The 21,098-nt window shown below is 47.8% G+C and overlaps 1 protein-coding gene across 1 annotated transcript in view; it reads left to right on the top strand.

The window, feature by feature from the left end:
• PCSK2 (proprotein convertase subtilisin/kexin type 2) overlaps positions 1-21,098 on the top strand; it is an 850,498-nt gene that overhangs the window by 400,126 nt on the left and 429,274 nt on the right. Inside the window, exon 5 of the mRNA XM_078649584.1 lies at positions 15,654-15,691. Within this exon, the coding sequence (XP_078505710.1) occupies positions 15,654-15,691 (38 nt within the window). The remainder of the gene's footprint in view (positions 1-15,653; positions 15,692-21,098) is intronic.

Genomic DNA, 21,098 nt, shown 5'->3' on the forward strand with positions numbered 1-21,098 from the left:
ACTCATCTAGGAATTCCCCCCCAGTGGCTGTCTACTGTGAATGCACATCTGAAGCCACTATCCCTCCAAAGACAGACAGTCCATACACAAACCAGCAGAGGTAACCAGGATGGCTAACTGAGAACATACCTACTTTCTAAAAGTGGTATTTCAAACACAGAATGTAAAAATCATCCTTACTAAAAGATGCATTTTTATATTCTAAGTTTAGGCATACTAAACTCTAACTTCCCATCTTTTCCCAATTTATATAAGATTTTTTTTAAAAATATTTTTATTAACCTTTTTCAAATGTTCTCACATTACATCATAGTGCGCCTGGTTGTTTTACAGTGGTACAAATATGCAATTGGAAAGTAAACTGTTTTCACATGGTAGAAACATTGGGGGCATTAGTCCATCTGTCTTTGACGCAATGTGAGTTCAAGGGGAAACTGGGGGAGATAAACGAAGAACCTTGTATGGGAGAAGAAAAAAGGGGGGAGGGGGAGCGGAGACAGAGTCAGGGAAGTAGGATCATGAAGGATGTCCAGGGTACATCAGCTATAGGCTGTTCTGGGAGGTTTACAGTACTTACAGATATTATTCTTGGTGGAGTGTTGCCAGGTGTGACAGAAAGAGCAGCGTGCTCTGGCGCGTCCACACTACTGCTGTTAAGGCGAGGGGGGGAGGGGGGAAGAGGGGGTTGAACGAGGGGATTATATCATATAAGCCCTATTATGGCGTTGGCGGGACCGTAGGGTCACATTGGGAGGCACTGGGGGTAGCGTGCATATGTGCTTGTTTAAACTGGTGAGACAGTATGGCCCACTCTAAGGATATGGGGTGTTTGCGGTGACCTTTCGCCTCCTCCTCCCTTAGGGTTTCCTCCTCTGCCGCCGCCCATTTCTGCATCGCTCCCACCCATGCTTCTAACAGGGGTCCTGAGGTTGCTCGCCATTGCATGGCAATGTTTCACTTGGCTAAGAGCAGGGACAGGGCCGCAAAGCGGACCTGTACTTTGTGTGTTTTCGGCCTATGGAATATTCCCAATGCCACCGCTTCCCATGAGCGTAACTCTGTGAGTCCCGTGAGCGTGCTGATAGAGTCCAGTATGGCAAACCAGTATGGCTGTAGAGCTGGGCAGCTCCAGAACATGTGCTGGAAGTGCGCGTCTGGGGAGTGACATCTGGGACATAGGAACTGTGTATCGGGGTAGAACTGTTGGAGACACGCCGGCATCTGATACGCTCTGTGCAAAATGTAGTACTGTATATTTTTGAACCTCGCGTTTCTAGACACTTTCTTAGGAAATTCCAGTGCTCTATCCCATTCCTTGTCATGTAACTGTCGCCCGAACTCATCCTTCCAGGTGGCTCGCAGAGTATGAAGTGGCCTGTGTGCAAGTTCTCGTATTGACTTTTACAGCCATGTAACAAGGTGTCGGCCAATGCACATATATAATATAGTGTGGACAACTGGGTGTGTTACAGGCTCGCCGGTTGTAAGATCACAGTGTGGGCGGAAACTGTCTATAAGTTGTCGGTGTGTCAAAAACTGTCCCGAGGGGAGGTCGTAATACTCCATGAGTTGTACATACGGGCGAAGTTGCCCCTCCGCGAACAATCCCTCTGCCTCCGTTATCTCGGACTCCATCCATGCACATAGCATGGCTTGTGTGTAATAAGTGTCCCCCTTCGGCCATCCAACCAGTGGTAGTCGCGGGGAACAGCAAGGGGTCTTTGCCGCAATGCGATGGATCCGTTGCACGCACCGGCGGGCAACCGACACCTGCAATGCGTATGTCCGGTGAGGTTTGGTGCCAGGGGGCAGATGGCGACGAAGTTCAGGGATGGGGACAGGGCCTTGCACTGTGCAAGTCTCCCCTGTATGCCTGCCCGCCGTCCAATACGACAGCCACTGAAGCTGCACTACCAGGAAATACGACTCGAAGGCGGGGGCACCCAGACCTCCCTGAGTGGTGGGCAGCTGCAGTTTGTTGAGGGCTATACGGTCGCGGCCAGTCCCCCACATGAGTGCACGAAGGAGCCTATCCAATTCGCGGAAGAAGCCTCCAGGTGGGATAACTGGCAAATTTGTAAAGTAATATAATAGTCGGGGAACAATGATCATTTTGTCTATAGCCACCCGACCGATTGGTGCCAGCGGGAGGTTCCTCCAGAAGCCCACCGATGACCTAATGCCGGCTAGCACCTTGCAGTGATTGCCCTCGTAGATGTCAGTGGGAGAATGGTAGAGGCGGACAGCGAGATAGGGGGGAGCGCCCGTGCTCCAGGGCAGACGCTGTGTACCAATGTGTATCTCTCGTGGCTCGAAGGACTTGTGCAGGGGATAAACTGTGGATTTATCCCAGTTCACCTGGAGGCCAGAAGCTTCCGCAAACTCTGACAAGACTTTCCATATGGGGGTCAAGTCCTCAGTTATATCTTGGATATACAGCAGAAGGTCATCCGCATACATGGAGATGCAGTGGACAGTGTCCGCTATGGGGATGCCCCAGGTGGTTCCCTCCCGGTGTAGGCGTATCGTTAGGGGTTCCACTGCCAGGGCAAAGATCAGGGGTGACAGGGGGCAGCCCTGTCTGGTACCCCTCTCAACCCACAATGGAGACTAAATGTACCGACCGAGTCTGACCCGAGATGTGAGATTGGTGTAGAGCAGCAGTGTGAACCGTAGCAGGGTTGGACCCATTCCCGTCCATCGCAGGACAGCAAATAGGTATGGCCAGGTCACAGTATCAAAGGCCTTTTCAAGGTTGAGGATGATGCAGGCCGCGAGAGGGGAAAGGTGTCTCCCACCTGATCCTGTACATGGAACAACTGTTTGATGTTCTGGGACGTGTTCCTGCCAGGGACGAAACTGCATTGGTCAGGGTGAACAAAGGGGCGCAATGTTTGCTCGTATCGAGTTGCTAGTATTCTCCCCAAGACCTTGCAGTCAGCGGATAGGAGCATAATGGGGACGTAGGAGGACAATTGTTGTGGGTCTCGATGCGGTTTAAAAAAGGTCATTATTACTGATTCCCGAAGCGATCCCAGAAGTCCTCTCCTTTCGAATGCATCCGCAAACATGGTGGTCAGATGAGGGACTAAGAGGGCTGAGATGGTATTATAGTACTCGAGGTGCAGACCATCTAGGCCCGGTGCCTTATTCCGCGCTAGCGCATGTATCGCGCAGGAGACGTCCGTCTCTGATATTTTCGTATCCAGTGAGGCCCTATTTGCATCTGTAATATGTGGGATCGGCAGCGGGTCAAGGAAACGGGTTATCGCTTCCTGCCGAGAATTTCTCGGGGTGCTGTAAACCGCGGTGTAATGTTGCGGGAACATATTTAAAATGTGCAATTGGGAGCGCACTAGGATGCCTGCGGGGTGTAAAATTTCCCGCTCTTTGTTTACCCGGGCGGCATAAGCTAGAAAGTTATATTTGCGCTGGTTAGCTAGGGCGGTTGAGTATTGCGTTTTGGCCTCTGCTACCTGGGCCACCGTTGCGGCCTCGGCATCCTCCTCCTTGGTGAGTGTTGCCAGCTTGCTTTCTGTGTCGACAAGTGTTTGCTCTAGTGTGCAGGGTACCCCTACTACCTGTTTGATGCACGCCCCCCCGGGTCACTACTTTAAAAGCATCCCATTCCACTAGCCTGGAGGTGGCGGACCCTGCATTGCAAGTGAAATGATCTTGGATACTCTGTGCATGATCGTGCCGGAATACCTGGTCAGTGAGACAGTCCCGTGGGAGGCAACAGGTGGGCACCGGTGGGTGAGGGGACCTCCATTGAACGCGCAATATGTGGGCATCGTGGTCTGAGACTACTCGGCCCCGATAATCAGTGTTTTGGACTTTAGAGATTAGTGACGGGTGCATAAGAATCTGTCTAACCGGCGCCGCAAGTTGTGGGGGATGGAATGAAATGAGTAAAGCCTTGTGTGGGGGTGGTGAGCTCTCCACGCGTCCACTAACGCCCAGTGACTGACCCAGTGGCGGAAGCGTTCTGACCGTGCAAGGGCAGGGGAGTGTGGTGGTGGTGGATGGGATCTGTCAAGTGTAACATCGAGTTCACAATTGTAGTCGCCCCCTAAGATCCATGGGAGAGACGTAAATTGGGCCAACACGCCCGTGAGGGAGTCCCAGAATCTATCCTGTTCAATATTCGGCGCGTATATGCTGCCTAGTAAAACTGGTTGTCCGTCAAGTATTTCTTCTAATAGGGCATACCTACCCTCCTTATCTACCACTCTGCGTGTTTCCTGAAAGGGTGTGCCCGGGTGGTCCCAAATGCTGAGTATGATGTGGCGCATATTGTGCTCCGCCAACGGGACCACAGTTTGTCTGTCTCTGGTGCTGTGAGATGCGTTTCTTGCAGGAACGCAATGTGAGCATGCTGGCGTTTGATGTAAACGTATGTTGCGTATCTCTTGCGCAATGTGTGGAGACCCCGTGTGTTCAGGGTGAGAATACTGATATCTGCGTACTGCAATGGGAAGCTGGATAAGCCCTACCTGTGCCTTGATGCGCGATCTTAACCGTTGAGTTCATGGGTGCTGTGAGTGACCCGGACGCGCTGTTCTCATATATAGCCCTCATAAACCCCCACCCAATTGTGCTGGCTGCCCATATGCTCATGTCTCCTGTGGGGGAGAAGGGGCGAGATAACAGGGTGAGTAGAACATGTAACTGGGTGGGATAACTATCCCAATACCTGGGGCGCATCGGCAAGCCGATACGTCCAAACCTATGCTCATAAAACCAGAGAGCGAATAGTCAATACTATGGGGTGGGAGTTCGCGCCTGCGGGGTGGGATCCCGCCGGGGCGTTGGAAGGAGTAATGTTCGTCGTTGAAGAGTGTAATGCGTCAAGCGTGCCGTGACGCATGATACAGGCAACTTCCTGTTAGGAGTACCCGCTTCTCAGGTGCCTTTTGGTGGGGCATGCTTTCGGATTACATCTTTCGGTACCTTCAGTGTAGGGCATCAGCAATTTGTGGAGTGACCGGGGGTAGTGTAATAGAGTCAACTCTGGGATGGGCCCCGTTGCTGTCTTCTTCGCTACCCGAGGAGATGTCCTCCTCAGAAGGGGGAGCCCCTAGATCAGAAACAGCCTGAAGGGCCTTGCGACATTCCCGCATGATCTGCTCCAGGTCGGGTCGTCTCCTGGGTTCCCTCCAGTTCTGTAGTCCTTGTGTTTGCGTTGGTTGCGAAGCGCGTCTCCTGTTGCGCGGTGCTCTTTGGCTGCGCCTTTGTGGCATGACCGCAGCTGGTCCCTTTGTACAGTGGTGATCCGCCCATTCACAGGCATCTGCTGCAGTGGAGAAGAAGTGCGTGGTACCGGCACGAATGACTTTCAGGCGACCTGGAAAACAACAGAGAGTACTGTATGTCATTCGCCCGCAAGTGTCGCTCCACCTCCAGAAAGGACGCTCTGAGCTTTTGCACCGCTTTGGCGTAATCAGGAAAGAACATGACGTGTTGGTTTTCGACTTGCAATGGACCCGCACGCCTGGCGGCTCACAGGACCGCGTCGCAATCTTGAAAATGAAGGAATTTTGCGAGTAATGGGCGAGGTGCGATGCCGGGTGGTGGTTTACTGTCTGGGACCCGATGGGCTTGTTCTATAGAGAAAAAAGCTGTGCGCTCTTTAGTTGGGGTGAAGGATTTAACCCAGGCCTCCACGTATTCGATGGGGTGTACTCCCTCCACACCCTCCGGAAGACCCAGGACGCATATGTTGCAGCACCGAGAGCGTCCTTCTAAATCATCCATACGCTCCTCCATGGTTGCCATATGACCCAGCGCTGTTTGAAGTGTTTGCTGTTGCGTACTTAGGGTGAGCTGTATATCAGCGAGGGCTATCTCTCCCTCCCTCACCCTATCGGCTAGTTTCCGATGGTCATCGCGGATATGGTTGATGTCCGTGGTGAGAGTGCCCAGGCGCTCTTCCATTGAGGCTCTGGAAAGTTCAATGGCCTCCAGAACATGATCCAGTTTGTCAGAGATAGTTGGGTCTGGCTGGGTCGTGGGTGTTTTAGGGCGGGCGCTGGTGCGGGGTAGATATTCTGGCGCCGTTTCAGGGACTGACGTCTGTTGGGTGGCCCTTGGCTTCCCCATACTACTGGTTGTAGGTGTCTCTCCCTCTTTCCGAAGGGTCGACCGTGGTGGTGAGGCCGGGGTAGCGCGCCCCTGGGGGTCGATCGTCCTGCTTGTAGCCTTTTGTTATAGGGGGCGTAGTGCGCCCGTAGGTCACCAGCACCCCAGTGGGGCCCACTCCTCTGCACCGCCAGCTGTGCTACTTAAGGGGTGCCCGTATTTCACCACTGTTCCCCGCTCAGGCTGTCGCTCAACCCAGCATGTGGGGGGCGTACAAAGGAGTACGGTAACGCTCTATCTGGCACTCTCTGGGGTAGGCAGCCACAGAGAACAATACAGTCACGGCCTGGTGGTACTTGTCCTGAGTGGGGAGAGCCTTGGCGCCCATTCACTGCGTCGAAGAGGGGGGTAGCTGTCTAGTAGCGAAGGCCTGTTCACAGTGCCCTGGCCGCCATATTGAAGTCAGGCACGATGTGGCTGTACAAGGGGGGGACCATAAGTGTAGTGGGGGGGCAATGTCGGGCGCCGCTCACCCTCTGGATCGCCGCACTTGAAGTCTCTGGGGAGTTCCGGCTGTTGATCGCGGGCATCGTCATCCCACGGGCGCCATTGCAAGGTCAGGCAGTCTCTGGCGCGTAAATTGTACTGCTTGCAGGGCCGCCAGAGAGGGGCCTCCGACTTGGTATCCCCAGGGTCCGTCGCCCGCGGACTACAGGATATGTTCACCATCCCCGCCGAGGGCGCACAGCCTCACGGCAGCGTCGCCGCTGCAGGGCCGCCGCCGACAGCCTCCGACCTCCCTCGGTCTCCTGCTGGCATGGAACCGGGTTGCAGTACGCGGCGGCCGGGGATGAGGGGGCGACACCAGGCTCAGCCACGGCACCAAGTGCTCGTCTGGTGCACCCACAGCCGAAGATCGTCAGGCCTGGCTCTGCTCTGTAGGTCAGACCGGGCTAGGGACGGGTGGCCGCCATTTTGAGTCCGGGCCCGGAGGCAGGTGTCATCGGCCATATCTGTGTAGGTAACGCAAAGCGCCACAGTTGTCAGGCCCCAACTGGTGCTGCTATGGTTCCGCTGTCCGGGGGGGTGTTTTTTCCCCCCGGTCGACGAGATGGGATGATCTTCTGGGCCGCCCGGCTGCAGAGCCTCAGCAGACTGCGTCCGCCATCGTGGCTTGCTCAGCCACGCCCCCCTCTCAATTTATACAAGATGTTATAAATTAACTCCCGTTCTAGCCTATGAGATAGATGGCCTTTCAATAGTGAAAAATGAAATTGGCAGTATTTCACTATCAGGACATGCCACATACATCAGGGCATGTCCTACCTTTCACACACACTACACCATGCCCACATGGGTTCCTGGGCCTACCTTAGGGGTGCCTCACATGTAAGAAAACTAAAGGTTAGGGCTTGGCAAGTAGGTGCACTTGCCAGGTCGACCTGGCAGTACTGAACTGCACACAGACACTACAATGACAGATCTGAGAACCTTTTTTCAAGGATGCTTGTGTGGATGGCACAATCAGTGCTGCAAGTCAACTAGCAGCATTTTGTTCACAGGTCCTGGGCATACACCTGGCACTGTAGTAGGGACTTAACAGTAAACCAAATAAGTCAATCATGGAAATACCAATCCATAATAACAATTTACATTGAAAGCAAATGCACTATAGCTCTGATCAGCAATGGTAAAGTGCTCAGAGTCCTAAAACCAACAACAACAGGGTCAACAACAAGAGGCCAAAACGCAAAAAGTCTGGGGATAAACCTGCTGAAAAAGCCAGGTCTAATACAACCCCCTTCCAGCCTAAAGCCAAGGTAGACCAATCAATCCCTTGATGGACTTCCCTGCTTGTGGTGATAGAACCTAGTCTCAGCTCACCACAGCGTGGCATGTTGTGGCTCTATGCCTTGCTAAACCCAGTTGGACTCTTCTGTCTATACTCTTGGGGCCCACTGAACTAACCCATGGGAAACCCTCCTTCTCACCTGGGGACCCCATCTGTGCAGCACCTAACTCAAGCTTGTTCACAGGTATGTCCCAACAGGCAGACAGTACCCACATGGCCAACACAGTGGTGTGGCACAGTACACCCCCGGGGAGTGACTCAAGTCCCACTCCCAGGGGCAACTCTGTCCACCAGGACAGAAAGACACAGTGGCCACTGACAGCTGTCAATGCTAAAAGCCAGGCCCCAGGCCTTTCTTGGTTCTCTAATCCCTGTGGAGTCAGAGAGTGAGGGGCGGTAGCCCCAGGTTCCTGGCACCCTTTGTCCACTCTCCCTCCTTTAAGGTCAGGGATGACATCCTGACACTGACACCCTAGCCCAGAGTATGTACCCGGTGGCTGGACAGGAGACTTGGATGGGCTTTACCATGCCTGGTCCTCTTCTCCGGTGCTCTGCACCCTCCCACCTGGAGCGGTACCCCCTTCCAGAGTTGTCAGGGCACCTGTGGCAGATGTCCTGCACATTTAGCCCACCAGTTCAAGGATGCTATCCTGCAACTGGTATCCCAGCATAGGGTCTGTACCCTTCGTCTGGGCAGGGGTCAAGGGTGAGGCTGCCCTCTACCCGCCCCCCCACTGTGGCCCTGCACCATTTCACCTGGAGCGATGCCCCCAGAAAAAAAACCATTACGGACACTGTTAGCAGTCTCCCCTTCCTCCAGGTCAGGAAGAACACCCTGAACCTGGCCCTCCAACCCAGGGTCTGCACCCTTAGGCTGGACTTGTGCCTGGCAACCCAGGACTTCCGGGGGAGCATACCAACCCCCCCAAGGGAAACGCACTCCTCTGGAGTTGTGTAAGAGTCTGCCCGGTGCAGGTCTCCAGACTCCTGTCCACCTGACAGACCATGAAGACCCCCCGGGCCAGTAGTGGCCTCACCAGGGTCAGTCCTGGGGTACTCTGACCTCAGAGCTGGCAACCCCTGGCCCGCTGGTCCTTCCACTGGGGACTGCATCCCCTTCTCACACCTCTCGCTGGACTCAAAACACACAAGATGATGGACGAGGCTAGGCAGGTGTGCTTTCTCCTCATATCCACCATCAAACATTAGCTGTAATCCTTGATGGAGGTCTTTGCATCCATGAGTTTCTCGAATACAATCCCCGTGTAGTTCCTGTGACCAGGAGGTTCTTTCTCCTCATCTGCTGCTCTGATCGGTCTCTGACCCTTTATAAACAAGAGGCATGTGAACTCGCATAGAAGCCCCGCCCCACACACACTAACGGTATGCAACGTCTTCCCGCCCTTTCAACACTATGATGACAGCTCACTCAAGGTACCCCAGAGCCTTTCGGCACGGTGGCAAAGTTACATACACACATGGTCACTGGAGACAACTCTTCTGGCCCACAGCCGTGGTGTAGGAAAGACAGTATACATTTACCCAACGAGGTAGCACTTACTGATTACCCAGTAGTACTCCAGTTGATTAGAGGTATTGCACAAAACAATGGCATCTTTTTGGATATTATGCAGGACAGGATTCATTTTGGCACAATGCTTCTGTCACAAAAATTAAACCTAAACAGGAAGCACTTGCAGATATAAAAAGCAGGTGCACAAGTTGAAGCTCAAATACAGTAACACATTAATCAGCCCAGAAGTGTGTGAGCACGGTTGAGGCTAGGCAGGTGTGCTTTCTCCCCATATCCGCCGTCAAACATTAGCTGTAATCCTTGATGGAGGTCTTTGCATCCATGAGTTTCTCGAGCACAATCCCCGTTAGTTCCTGAGACCAGGAGGTTCTTTCTCTTCATCTGCTGCTCTGATCGGTCTCTGACCCTCTATAAACAAGAGGCATGTGAACTCGCATAGAAGCTCCGCCCCACACACTAGCAGTATGCAACATCCTCCCGTCCTTTCCCCACTACGATGGACAGCTCACTCAAAGGACCCCAGCGCCATTTGGCACGGTGGCAAAGTTAAAGACACATGGTCACTGGAGACAACTCTTCTGGCCTGCAGCTGTAGTGTAGGAAAGGCTCTATTTATTTACCCAACGAGGTAGCACTTACTGATTAGCCAGTAGTACTCCAGTTGAGTGGATGTATTGCACAAAACGGTGGCATCTTCTTGGAGAAATATATGCTGGGCAGGATTCATTCTGGCACAATGCTTCTGTCACAAAAATGTATTCCGCAAGCTCGCGGAATTCCGCATGCTCATGGATTTTTTTTGCCATTTCGCTGAACTTTGTGTGGCGCAACTACGCAAATTCCACCCAGGGTTACTCTGGACATAGCCCACCCACACTCCTTATCCTCTTAGACAGGCTATGGGACCTATCTGGGTTTTCACAACCCTCCCCTACCTCACTTGGTTGGGGTAAACCTGAACCACCTCCTTCATAATCACCCCCAGATGCTTTATCAGACCCTCTGGAATCCACCAAAAGGTCTGCCTCTGGCACAAGATCCCTGGGGTCAGAGGACTCACACTACCAAGTTTTGGCATGGCTCTGGAAAACAGGGACTTAAAACATGCTCTCCAACAATTGAGTCACACAGCGCCACACAAGTTTTAACCTAGCTACTCTTTGCCTCACCATCCAGTGCCTTACACAAGTACCCCACACCACTCTCCTGTGATTGCCAAGACAGTGTCTGACTGTCTATGTCACTCAACCCACACTCTTCTGGGCAGTCTCTACACTCACATACCAGGACTTCTACCATGGGGAAACCCCTTTCCCTGGACCTCTTATCTAGAGTCAGTGGAGTGTCCCTCCCACCACTAGGAATATGATCCCCTGCGCTAGTTCCCCAATCCACTTCACGGACACTACCTCAACTGGAGCTACCTTGTAAACCTGTACCCCATTGTGAATGTTAACCCCCTCCCTCAAGTCAGGCACCACATCTCTGGGTGTGTGTACTTCTCCCTCAGCACTAGATAACACCATTTTGCTGCCAGCATCTAAGCTGGACTCCACCTCCAACACAACCAAGCTCACTTCCTCAGCTAGAAACATTTCCTTTTCTTGGGATAAGGCCCTCTTGGTCTCAGCCATCTCTAGCTCCTCACTAAGCTCTCTCATTCTCTGCTCACAAGCCATTCATCCTTCACTGTTTCTCCCTCACTTTCAGAGACGTCCTCCTCCTCAGACTCATCTGGTAGTGTTAGCCTCCTGCGAGGTAGCTCATAATGAAATAGTGCTGTCTCTAGATCCTCCCTGGACCTTCTATTCACAGGCATCATCTTTTCCTTGTAGAACACCAGTAGCTCCCTCATCGTATAGAGGGAAAGACTTCACAGGTGCAACAACTAACCAGAGTCTCAGTATCAAAAATACTTCCAGGAGGACACCAGAATACAGAAAAAGACAGTATGTGGTTGCGTAATGGTCTGCAGTATACTAGTAGTGTACACCAAACACTGTATGTAGGGCAAAAATGCAAGTCCACATCCTCACCGCTGTCCACCTGTTAGAAATGGGGGTCTCTAGTTTGCAATGGCTTGCACCTTTGTCCAAGTAGGGACCTTTCTTCCTAGTCAGGGCAAGGGGGATTCACTTCTAAAATAACCCCTGCTGATCCCTTTGGCAGCTTGGCACATGCAGACAGGCTCATCTCAGAGGCAATGTGTAAAGAAGTCCTAAATGTAGCATACACATCAATTTCAAAAATACATCATGCAGCTCTCAATACATCATCAGATTTTTATATTTTTATTTTAGGACTAATCAATGAAAACTTGAATAAAGTATTTTTAAAAGACATTATACGTTGAATTGTATGCCCTTAGAACACATTCATCACTAATGAACCCCGACACTTGACCTTGTTTTCTACTCATTTATGTAGCTATGGAGCAAACAAACTACATTTATTCACAAAGGTAATTTTGGTTATAAATGCAATTGGCTGGAATTACCTGTTTTTCACCTGTCAGAAATCCACAAAAGATTCCTGGTTTGTGTAAATGCATTTACTGGAATTAATTTCTATGACACAAGTGTGGCAGAATCCTCGGTTGAATGAGTGTTCTGAGGCATGGTTTGTTTTGGAAAGACTAGGAGTGCCATAAACATAAATGTATGTTTCTGAAAATCCCCCAACTCCTCTCTGGCTCTTTTTCCCTCTGAAACTGGTAAGAAATGTACTCTAACCAAAGGTGCCTGCTCCAGCAAGGAAAGGGAATGGATCACCTCAAACCTTGTTGTGGATCTAAGGGAAGGACTTTCGCTATTAGGAATAATGTCCTCCCCATGGAGACAAAATGTGCATTTGCATAGGGGGGAATCCCTTAACTTGCATGGAGTTGTCCACTATGGAGAGCTGCAAACATGGAATTCAGGCCGTTCTCGGGATTCTCTCCATCTGTCTTCTCATATTGTCAAAGATAAGCAATATTTAAAATCTACCCTCGAAGTTATTTACGACAATCGTGGGTTTACCATTTGTTTACAGTATAGTTTCTTTAGGGCTTTCTTCTGATTAAAACAACCCTGTTTGTCTCAACCTGCACCCAATATATATTTCCTTTTTGACCAGGGGGTATTGTGTTGTCGTGGCTCTTTAATCCACTGACCGGCTTCCCCGGGTATCACCTCTGGGTCGCGCTGCAAGCAATCAACCTTGATTGATTGCTTGCACCGTGACCCAGAGGTGATTTTAAATATTGCTTATCTTTGACAATATGAGAAGACCACTGAAAGGCATCTCAAGAACGGCCTGAATTCCATATATGGGACTACATACCCCTCTATAGATTGGGAATACTCTCACAGATGTGCGGTTGCACGGACTAGGTAAGACAAAAACCGTGTTAAGGAGAAACAAATTACTTTTGTCCTGATGAAGGTGGTTCTATTAAAAATATACCACTGAAACGCGTCAGCGCACTACTTTTCTGTTAAATTTGGAAAGTTCAACAGTGTATTGGTTATAGGGAATTATGATCTATGCCATCTGTGGTCTAAATAGGATCTAAATTAGCATTTACAAGACAAAGTTTGTTGTGTGAAGCATGTGGATTGACTTTGGAGGCGTGATTGGCCTTCAGACAGATTCTGACCACAGGAAAAAGTTTTCTTTTACTTCATGGTATCTGGGTGCTCCATTCCTTTGTTATAAAGAGCCGACTCTCCTTGTTTAAACATAACTTCCTTGTACCAGAACTATTTATCTATTTACTGTATAGTCCATTTGTTATTTCTAAATTACAGCACACATTGAGCATCGATATTTCGCAGTTTTGTTTACTGGGTGTTACTAAATCCTACTAAAACTGAGTTTCTAATCCTGGGATTTATTTATTTTCTTTTCTTATTTGGCCACATAAGCCACAATACAAGTAGCAGGGCCCAATAGCAAATGTGAACAGTAGGCAGTACTTCCCCACATTCTAGCACACCATTTTCTAAAGACATGTCATATTCTATCATAATACATCTTAATATTTGATATAACATTCTTACCCTTAATCAGTTACTTCCATAGTAAGTAGGTTCTACAATTCAGTGTTGTTCTGACATAATAGAATGCTCAATAAAAACAATGCAACGCTTTACTAAAACAATGTGAGCTAGTTGGAGCTATCCATCTCAATGCAGATTCTAGCCATCATAATGATGTTACAGTTAAACAGAATAATACAAATGGCTGGTTGCTGTTGGATGATATTTGGAAGTCTTTGCATAATACAACTGGGCAACTAGAGGGATTAACTTGTCAACCTAACTCTTTCCAGCCTAGAAGTGGGCCTTGGCAGCTCAATCTTGCTACCTCGAATGAGTCAAATACAAAAAGGGATCAAGTTGGCTAATTGGCGTGCAGCACTATTGAGGCTTAGCAAAACCAGTTGTGAAGCAGCAGTAGCTAGTCAGGCTACTGGCAAGTGGAAAGTCTACAAAAGACACTCCCACTTAACAACTAATTAACTCACGGCCACAATAAAAGGTTTAACGTTTGTGGACAAATGATAAAACTACTAGATCCAGACCTCGGGGGACACTGGATGCTACTTGGTCACATTTTGTTTTTATGGAAAGTATGAGTTAAAATGTTGAATAACATGGAAAGGATTTAGCACTGAAGAGCACACATTTAGATGAGCTGGTCAGACCATGGTACTCAAGTATCATGTTCCAAATAAAGTGTAACTGGTAGCTGCCATTTTGGCTTGCAAGTCCGTTGGGAATGGATCATTTCAGACAGGGATTAGAATTTGCTCAGGATCAGTAGAAGATACTTGTTTAACCCCAGGCACCACTAGTCTTATTATTTCTGCTTCTGCAGACTTTATTGAATTTAGAACCTTAGGAATGGCTTTAGCTAGGGTAAAGCAAGAGAAGACAAGAAGGATGGAAGAGAAGACAAAAAGGATGGAAGAGAAGACAAGAAGGATGATAGAGGCCAGGGATTCTGCGCTAAGGCTGGCTCGGTAGGAGAAGGGGAATTAAAGGTTAGAGAGGAAGCAAAAAAAGCAGACAGGGAAAATCTCCTGATATGAAGATGGTTATTGTTCCTAAACTTAAATATTTAGAGCTAGAGGCCAGTAGGTTAGTCTTCGCCTCCTCTACAGCTTCCGCTACAGGATGTAGTCAGACTCTCCCCATTTAAAGGTTCCCAGGGAGATTTTATTTTTTTACACTATAGGTGTTCCCGAAATCTTTCATGCTGCCATTTTCAGAGAAACTGCTTAACTTCTAGAGGGAACGAACCCTCCCTCAACTGAGAGAGTCTAAGCAACTTTGGTATAAAATCAAGAAAGATATGATCCTGAGATTGGGGTTTGCCAAGGCCAATACTAAAACAGTTTAAGGGTCAATTTTAAGAAAGATATCGTCTCCTGTAACACCTCATTCATTGCAAGTGGCTAATGAAAATTGGAATGAGTGAATGACAGGAATGAAGGCAGAGATTTTTTATTCTTTGGACCACCATCCCAAAATGAGAATTATAATCTATAGTATTACTCTAAAACTATTTTAATCAGTCTATGAAAATGAATAAAAAATATTAGCACAGAAATGTGTAGGAAATTGCATTTTGTGACTTGGCATGGATTCTTGCACATGATTAGCAATCTGCAATTATGAACAAGATCCTTAGGAAAAAATCATTACAGCCCTGCCATTATGCAGCACACGTGTTTTCATCCCATGGAACAATGAAAACAACCCAAAAAGCTGTCAAAAAACAGTGAAATGAAAAATATGCATAATGTCCTTAGAGTTAACAGTCCCGGGCTAGCAACGCACAATGGATGCAGATTGCTCTCTTCCGTCTGTACAGTAAAAAGCAAAATGGATGTAAAAGAAGCAATGAACGTCTCAGAGGGACTATTATCATGCCACGAATGCACTCAGCGCGGATTTTGGTGTCATTTGCTGGTGGCCACCAGCAGCACGGGGAAGCCGAGCTGACAGGGCTTTTTTGTTAGGGAATAGCCCACCGCCTAAAAGCACAAATGAGAAAGTGGAGTTGTGCGGCGAATTATCAATGTTTACAACAGTGATTGTGTTCCTTACTGATTAAAAAGGCGCCGTGTTTGTAGGGAAGTCCGAGGCCTAATTCCAAATTCTATCACTGATCCTGTGTCTCTTTTGTTTATTCCAGGCATTGACTATCTGCATCCTGACCTCGCAGCTAATTATGTAAGTACACGGCGACCTTCACTGTAACATATGACTCATCTGATGTTTAGATATTTTACTATTAGAAGTCAGACGCCTCTGCCTCGTCTGTAATGATTTCGTGCATGGAAGATTTTACAGTGGTGGCCTGCTTGGGAGATGGAGTGTATAGGATCTGCCCACTGCCAGCAGCAGCTTAGGAAGCTAAGGTGGAAAACATCTCAAGAATGATTGATTTGACACCTTTTTTGTGACAACGCTCGAGCTTTTGCTGCAGAACCTGGCACAAATCTTGTACTCTTTCTGCAGAGACACAACGCTTGCGCTCTTTATGCAGCGGCGCAGATTCGCGCTTCCTTTTCTCCAGCCTGCTTGTCAAACCATTTTTAGGTCGAGCCTAGACAGCGCTTGGGAGATCTGTTGTATGTACTTTGTGGGGTCTGGAGATCAGCCCTAGGACGTGGCTGCTTCCGCCTTTGCTTAGGGACTTTTTTCTGTTCAACTGCCTCTATTTAACTGTCTTAATAGAAAACGACCAGTAGAGGTCAGTAAAATACCAGAATTGCTTTCTGCTGGTTCAACTGCCTCTAATTACCTGTCTTGATGGAAAACAACCATTAGAGGTCAGTAAAATACCAGAATTGCCTTCTACTTAGCGACTTTTTGTTTTTTATTTTTATGGAAACTGCCTCTATTTAACTTTCTTGATAGAAAGAGACCAGCAGAGGTCAGTAAAATGCCAGAATCACTTTTGAAATCCCTAGATTCCAGGCCATAGAAACGTGTATTCAACAGCACCCGCAGACAATATTTTTTTCAAATCTTGTATTTTCAGTGATATGACCACCGAACGGAATGATTTACATTAAAAACAATTTCCCGTTAATAGGCAGTATTTCTCTTCATGTGTCCCCATACCTGGTGTGTTCCGCAGTTTGGTGCTTACTTTACATCCATGTTAGAGAACAGTAGATGTTTCAGCACCCAGGCTAATGTGCTGCCTAGCTAAATACATATAAGGTCCAGAAGGCGAGACTGATTGCATTGCAAATGCTTGTTGTATTTGAGCCTACATCTGAAATGCACTGCCATACTTCCCAGACAAGGTAGTGCATTCTTGTTTAGTGCCGACTGTACGGCCTCAGTGTGAAGTGGTGTTCTCTGGATGTAGGGTGGTTATGTCAATATTAATGTCAAGGCGCCGTATGTTTTTAACAATTAAGTCTTCCAGAGGTGATCTGGAGACAGCTAGACGTAGCCACAGGTACGTTTATGGTTGTTATTGCAAGCTTTCGTCATTTGCAACACCTGTGATCTATGTCCGGATAATTCCTTTCAGTATCCTTATTTCTGTTTTTATTACATATTATGTCTTGCGTCTCTTTTTGTGTGCAACCACTTCCTTTCAATTTTCCTATGCATCGCATATGCGCTTCTCTTTTTTTGTGTATGTTATTTTTAAGTCACGTAATAAACAAATTTTTCAACAAAATATTATAGGAAGACTAATGCTTATTTCTCCGTAGTTACATCGACTCAAAATATATAGTTACTCAACCGTTGGGTATTAAAATAAAAAAACTTCAGGTTTTCATGTACCTCCCCCCTTAATGAAAGTTTAGTGCTGTGTTGAGATATATATTGAACACCTCACAGGAACGCAGGAGCTCTTTGCTAATGGAAAATACATTGTTACTGCAAGCCTTACTGAGGACTGTGACTGAGGGCTGCAGCCCTTCCTTCCCTCATCTTGCATTACACATGTACGATAAACCCAGTATCCGAGAAAGTCTGTCTCAAACAGAATAACATAACCGCACCGACAGTCTGATAACTGGAATCATAACTGTGTGATCCTCGATGCAATATCCGCGTGTTTTCTTCACCTGACACTGTAACACCAGAAGAAAATGAACGTTATCCAGCGTAGCTGCTCATACAACTCTTTAATAATGATGTCATGCCTGACCAAGCATTCGAACCGTGGTAACATATATAATACACTCATCTTTCTGAATGGAATCGAGAATTCCCTAGATGTCCACCTATTTCTATCAGCGATGGATCAGAACGCAGCTATGCACTGCCCTCCTCCTTCATAGGTCGTCATTCTAGAGTGGAATATTTACCACACATGGTAAGCCCCATTACCCCATGGTGAGATATTTACCACTTGTGGAAAATGCTTCCTATTCTGAGTTTGCAACAAGTAAATGAGGCATAACATGTAGAATCAGTTTTAAGACACCGAATTCTGGGTTTTGTCTTTTTATCTTATCAATTATACAGTCCTGTGACATTTTAAGCATAGTTGTGCATTTGATGCATTTGCCACATAAGCCATCGTAGTTTGCAGATTTTACCAAAAACATTGCTTCAAGATCAAAAGTGGCTTAAAACTGTGTGGCTCGTGTTGCTGCACAGTAGAAGGCGCTTTCCGGGTTAACTGGTTACCCTTAGAATTGTTCTTGCTGCATTTGGGTGATAACCTAGTACTAATGAGGTGAAACATTTGCCCAGACGTTAAAATGTGTCAAGATTACAACATAATGAATTACATTGTAAGGAATCTGGTTATTGGTTGAGGGGGTGGAAGCCAGGGCTGGACTGGCCTATAGGGCAATCAAGCAGTGCCCCAGGGGCTGACCTCATAGGTATGTGTGTGGGCATGGTTTGTGGCTGTTTGTGGGCCTTTTTGTGGTCTGCTGGGCTGTTTTTTACGGTTAATTTCTCTGATATTAAAATAAAGATCTGTGCAGTCTTCCATACCTTGCAAAACACTTATACAGCGTGTCTCTACAAGTTCAAAACTTCCCAAATTTGCAAACATGGGACACTTATATTTAGCTTTCTAATTCAATTATGGGGGCTGTAGGAAGGTGGGTTATTAATAGATGGGGGTGGGTACTTTCAGCTAGTAATAATACCACAATCACTAATAAGGTCCAGTCAGTCTCAATAAATGAATCCTTGCTCAAACCTTGGTAGCTTGGTAGATAAGCAGTCGGGGTTAGCCACAAAGACACCGATTTGTAAGCCATTTAATATCACCAAAACAGTAAATAAGTAAAGACATAACACAGCAAAAATCCAACACAAATTTATAAAAATACAGAATATTTTCATCTATAAAATGATACCAAAATGACAAAAGTCCAACCTATGAAACCGGAGATATGAATTTTTACAGTCTAAACTGTAGTATAGCACCTAAAAGCATAACATGCCAACCGCGGCTATTTTTGTGCTGGATACGCCCACATATAAAAGTTCAAGCCGTCCGCGATGGAGTGTGGATGGAGTACAGGCCCAGGTTAGTCCTACTAAAGGCTTACCTTCTCAAGTTCTGTGCCAGGAGTCCTGTTTACTGTGTTCACCAGGAGCAATGAGAGCATGGCGGGTGATTATCAGCGGGGTGGGAAGAGCAAGCCGGCAATCACGGATGGGCCGGAGCCTCGTGGTGGTGATCCACTCTGGCAGCCAATTCTTACTGTGCAAATAGACAATTGTGAGGCGGCTCACAATAATTATTTGGGTGAGTGATGTCTTTCGGGTAAGCACAGGCCTGTTCACATTCGGTAAGAGCTACTGATACACCCAAGGGCCCACAACCTGAGAGGTGCCCCTAGGGGAGACAGGAACTCATGGCAGACTGGTCCCGGAGTTGTAGCCCAGTTATTTTTTGGTTCCTTCAGGGAGATCAGTGTCTTCTAACGCTGGTCAAGGGTTCAGAAACTCTGAATTACCACTTGAGGCAGGGATTCAATCTCCCTCAATGCACCTGGGCAGTCAAGATGAATCTGGAAGGAGCATGTCAGCTGGAGTAGTACTTTCTTTGGTGGTTGCAGGTGGCTTCTTCCAGCACTTTTCTACCTGTTGTTGCGTAGGGAGCCCACTGCTTTTCCCGTAAAACAGGCAAAGCCCTTTCTCTTGGTAGCCTTGATAGTGTAGCAGCTGCAGGACTTCTGAGTGCAAGCCTTCTGTGTTGCAGTCCAAGGGTCCAGAAGTGCAGTCCTTCCTTCCTTCCAGGTAGTGTTTTGAGGAGCTCCTGCAGCTCTGCCATATTTATACTCAATCCTGGGCTGGCAAGAGAGGAAGGCACCCCAACCAATAGGGGTAAAGATGCCTACCTCTGCTATGACCACGTCCTGCAAAGTGTAGCATAGTTGTGACCCAGAATGCACTGTTATCCAGGACCACAATGGGGAAAACAACTTTGGCTGTTCTTCCCCACCAGGGCATATAAAGATAGTTTATATCAGTAAAACTAGAGATATGAAATTTAAAAGATTTTACTAAATATAGTGTCTAAAAGTATCTGGTCATGCTAGACCAGGGTAAATTCACTAGTTCAGCCCAACAGCAATGGAGCGATACAGGGACTAGATTAGTTCCTCTGAAAATGCTACCTTCACAAAGTCCGGTGTGAAGAGTCTCTTTTGTGGTGGAGGAGGCTGTGAGGAGCAGGAAAAGTGTCACTGATGGTCACTGCTGTATCGTGAAGAGCAGGTCGATGCGGTAGCCCGAATATCCACCATCATGGACAGTCATTGCTGGAGGTTCACGTTGGAGATCACCACAGGCTGTCATTGCTGTAACTCGAAGTGCAGATCTCGCATTGCTGGTCGTCCTGCCTGTTCTTTTTGCACAAAGAGTCAGGTTCACAAGAGTTTTGCATTAGTGGTCATTGCAGGTGGCAGAGTATTGGTTCAAACAGATCCATTTGCAGTTGCGAAGAACCCAAAACTTCAGGATTTCTCCTTTTCTTGAAGAGAGGTGTACTCACATGCCAGCCAAGGGTGCAGGCCTTTGGGAGGCACCTCTTCTGGATAAAGGACCCATACTAGCAGAGAGCCGCAGGGCTCAGATAGGTCCAGTTGCAGGTCCAGACTGTTCCTGTTGCAGCAGGTCAGCTGGGCATGGAGGGCTCTGGAGCTTTTGTGTCCATATTGCTCAAAACAGTAAAATCGCTAACTGACCCTTGGAGTCACTCAGGATAACTTTGGATGAAGGGAGCAGGTCCCTTTCAAGTGGGAAGACATCCTGGGCGTCCCCCACAACTGGTCCTGGAAAGTTATTCACTTCCCCTGTTAAGGCTCTAAGAAGTGTGGGGTGACAAGGACAGTGCTCGAAACAAGCCCCTTTGAAATGCAATTGTGGCAGGGAACAGCTCTCCTCATCCTCCCTACCCCTAGTCTAATTTGTCTTACTGTCTGGTAAGAATACAGAAATGCCAACAGCAGAGACATTGTAATGTCATATGAACCAGGACACTGGCAGAAGGCACCAAATGGTTATGCCAAGTAAATGCCAACTTTCTAAAAGTGGTACTTAAAGACTTGTGACTTTACCACTAAAGAGGAATTTAAATCACAAGTCACTTGAGTCCAAATTAAAATTTGGCACTTATTAAATGTAATAAGATAAA

Source organism: Lissotriton helveticus, chromosome 6, assembly GCF_964261635.1.
Source record: "Lissotriton helveticus chromosome 6, aLisHel1.1, whole genome shotgun sequence".
Classification (NCBI taxonomy): Eukaryota; Metazoa; Chordata; class Amphibia; order Caudata; family Salamandridae; genus Lissotriton; species Lissotriton helveticus.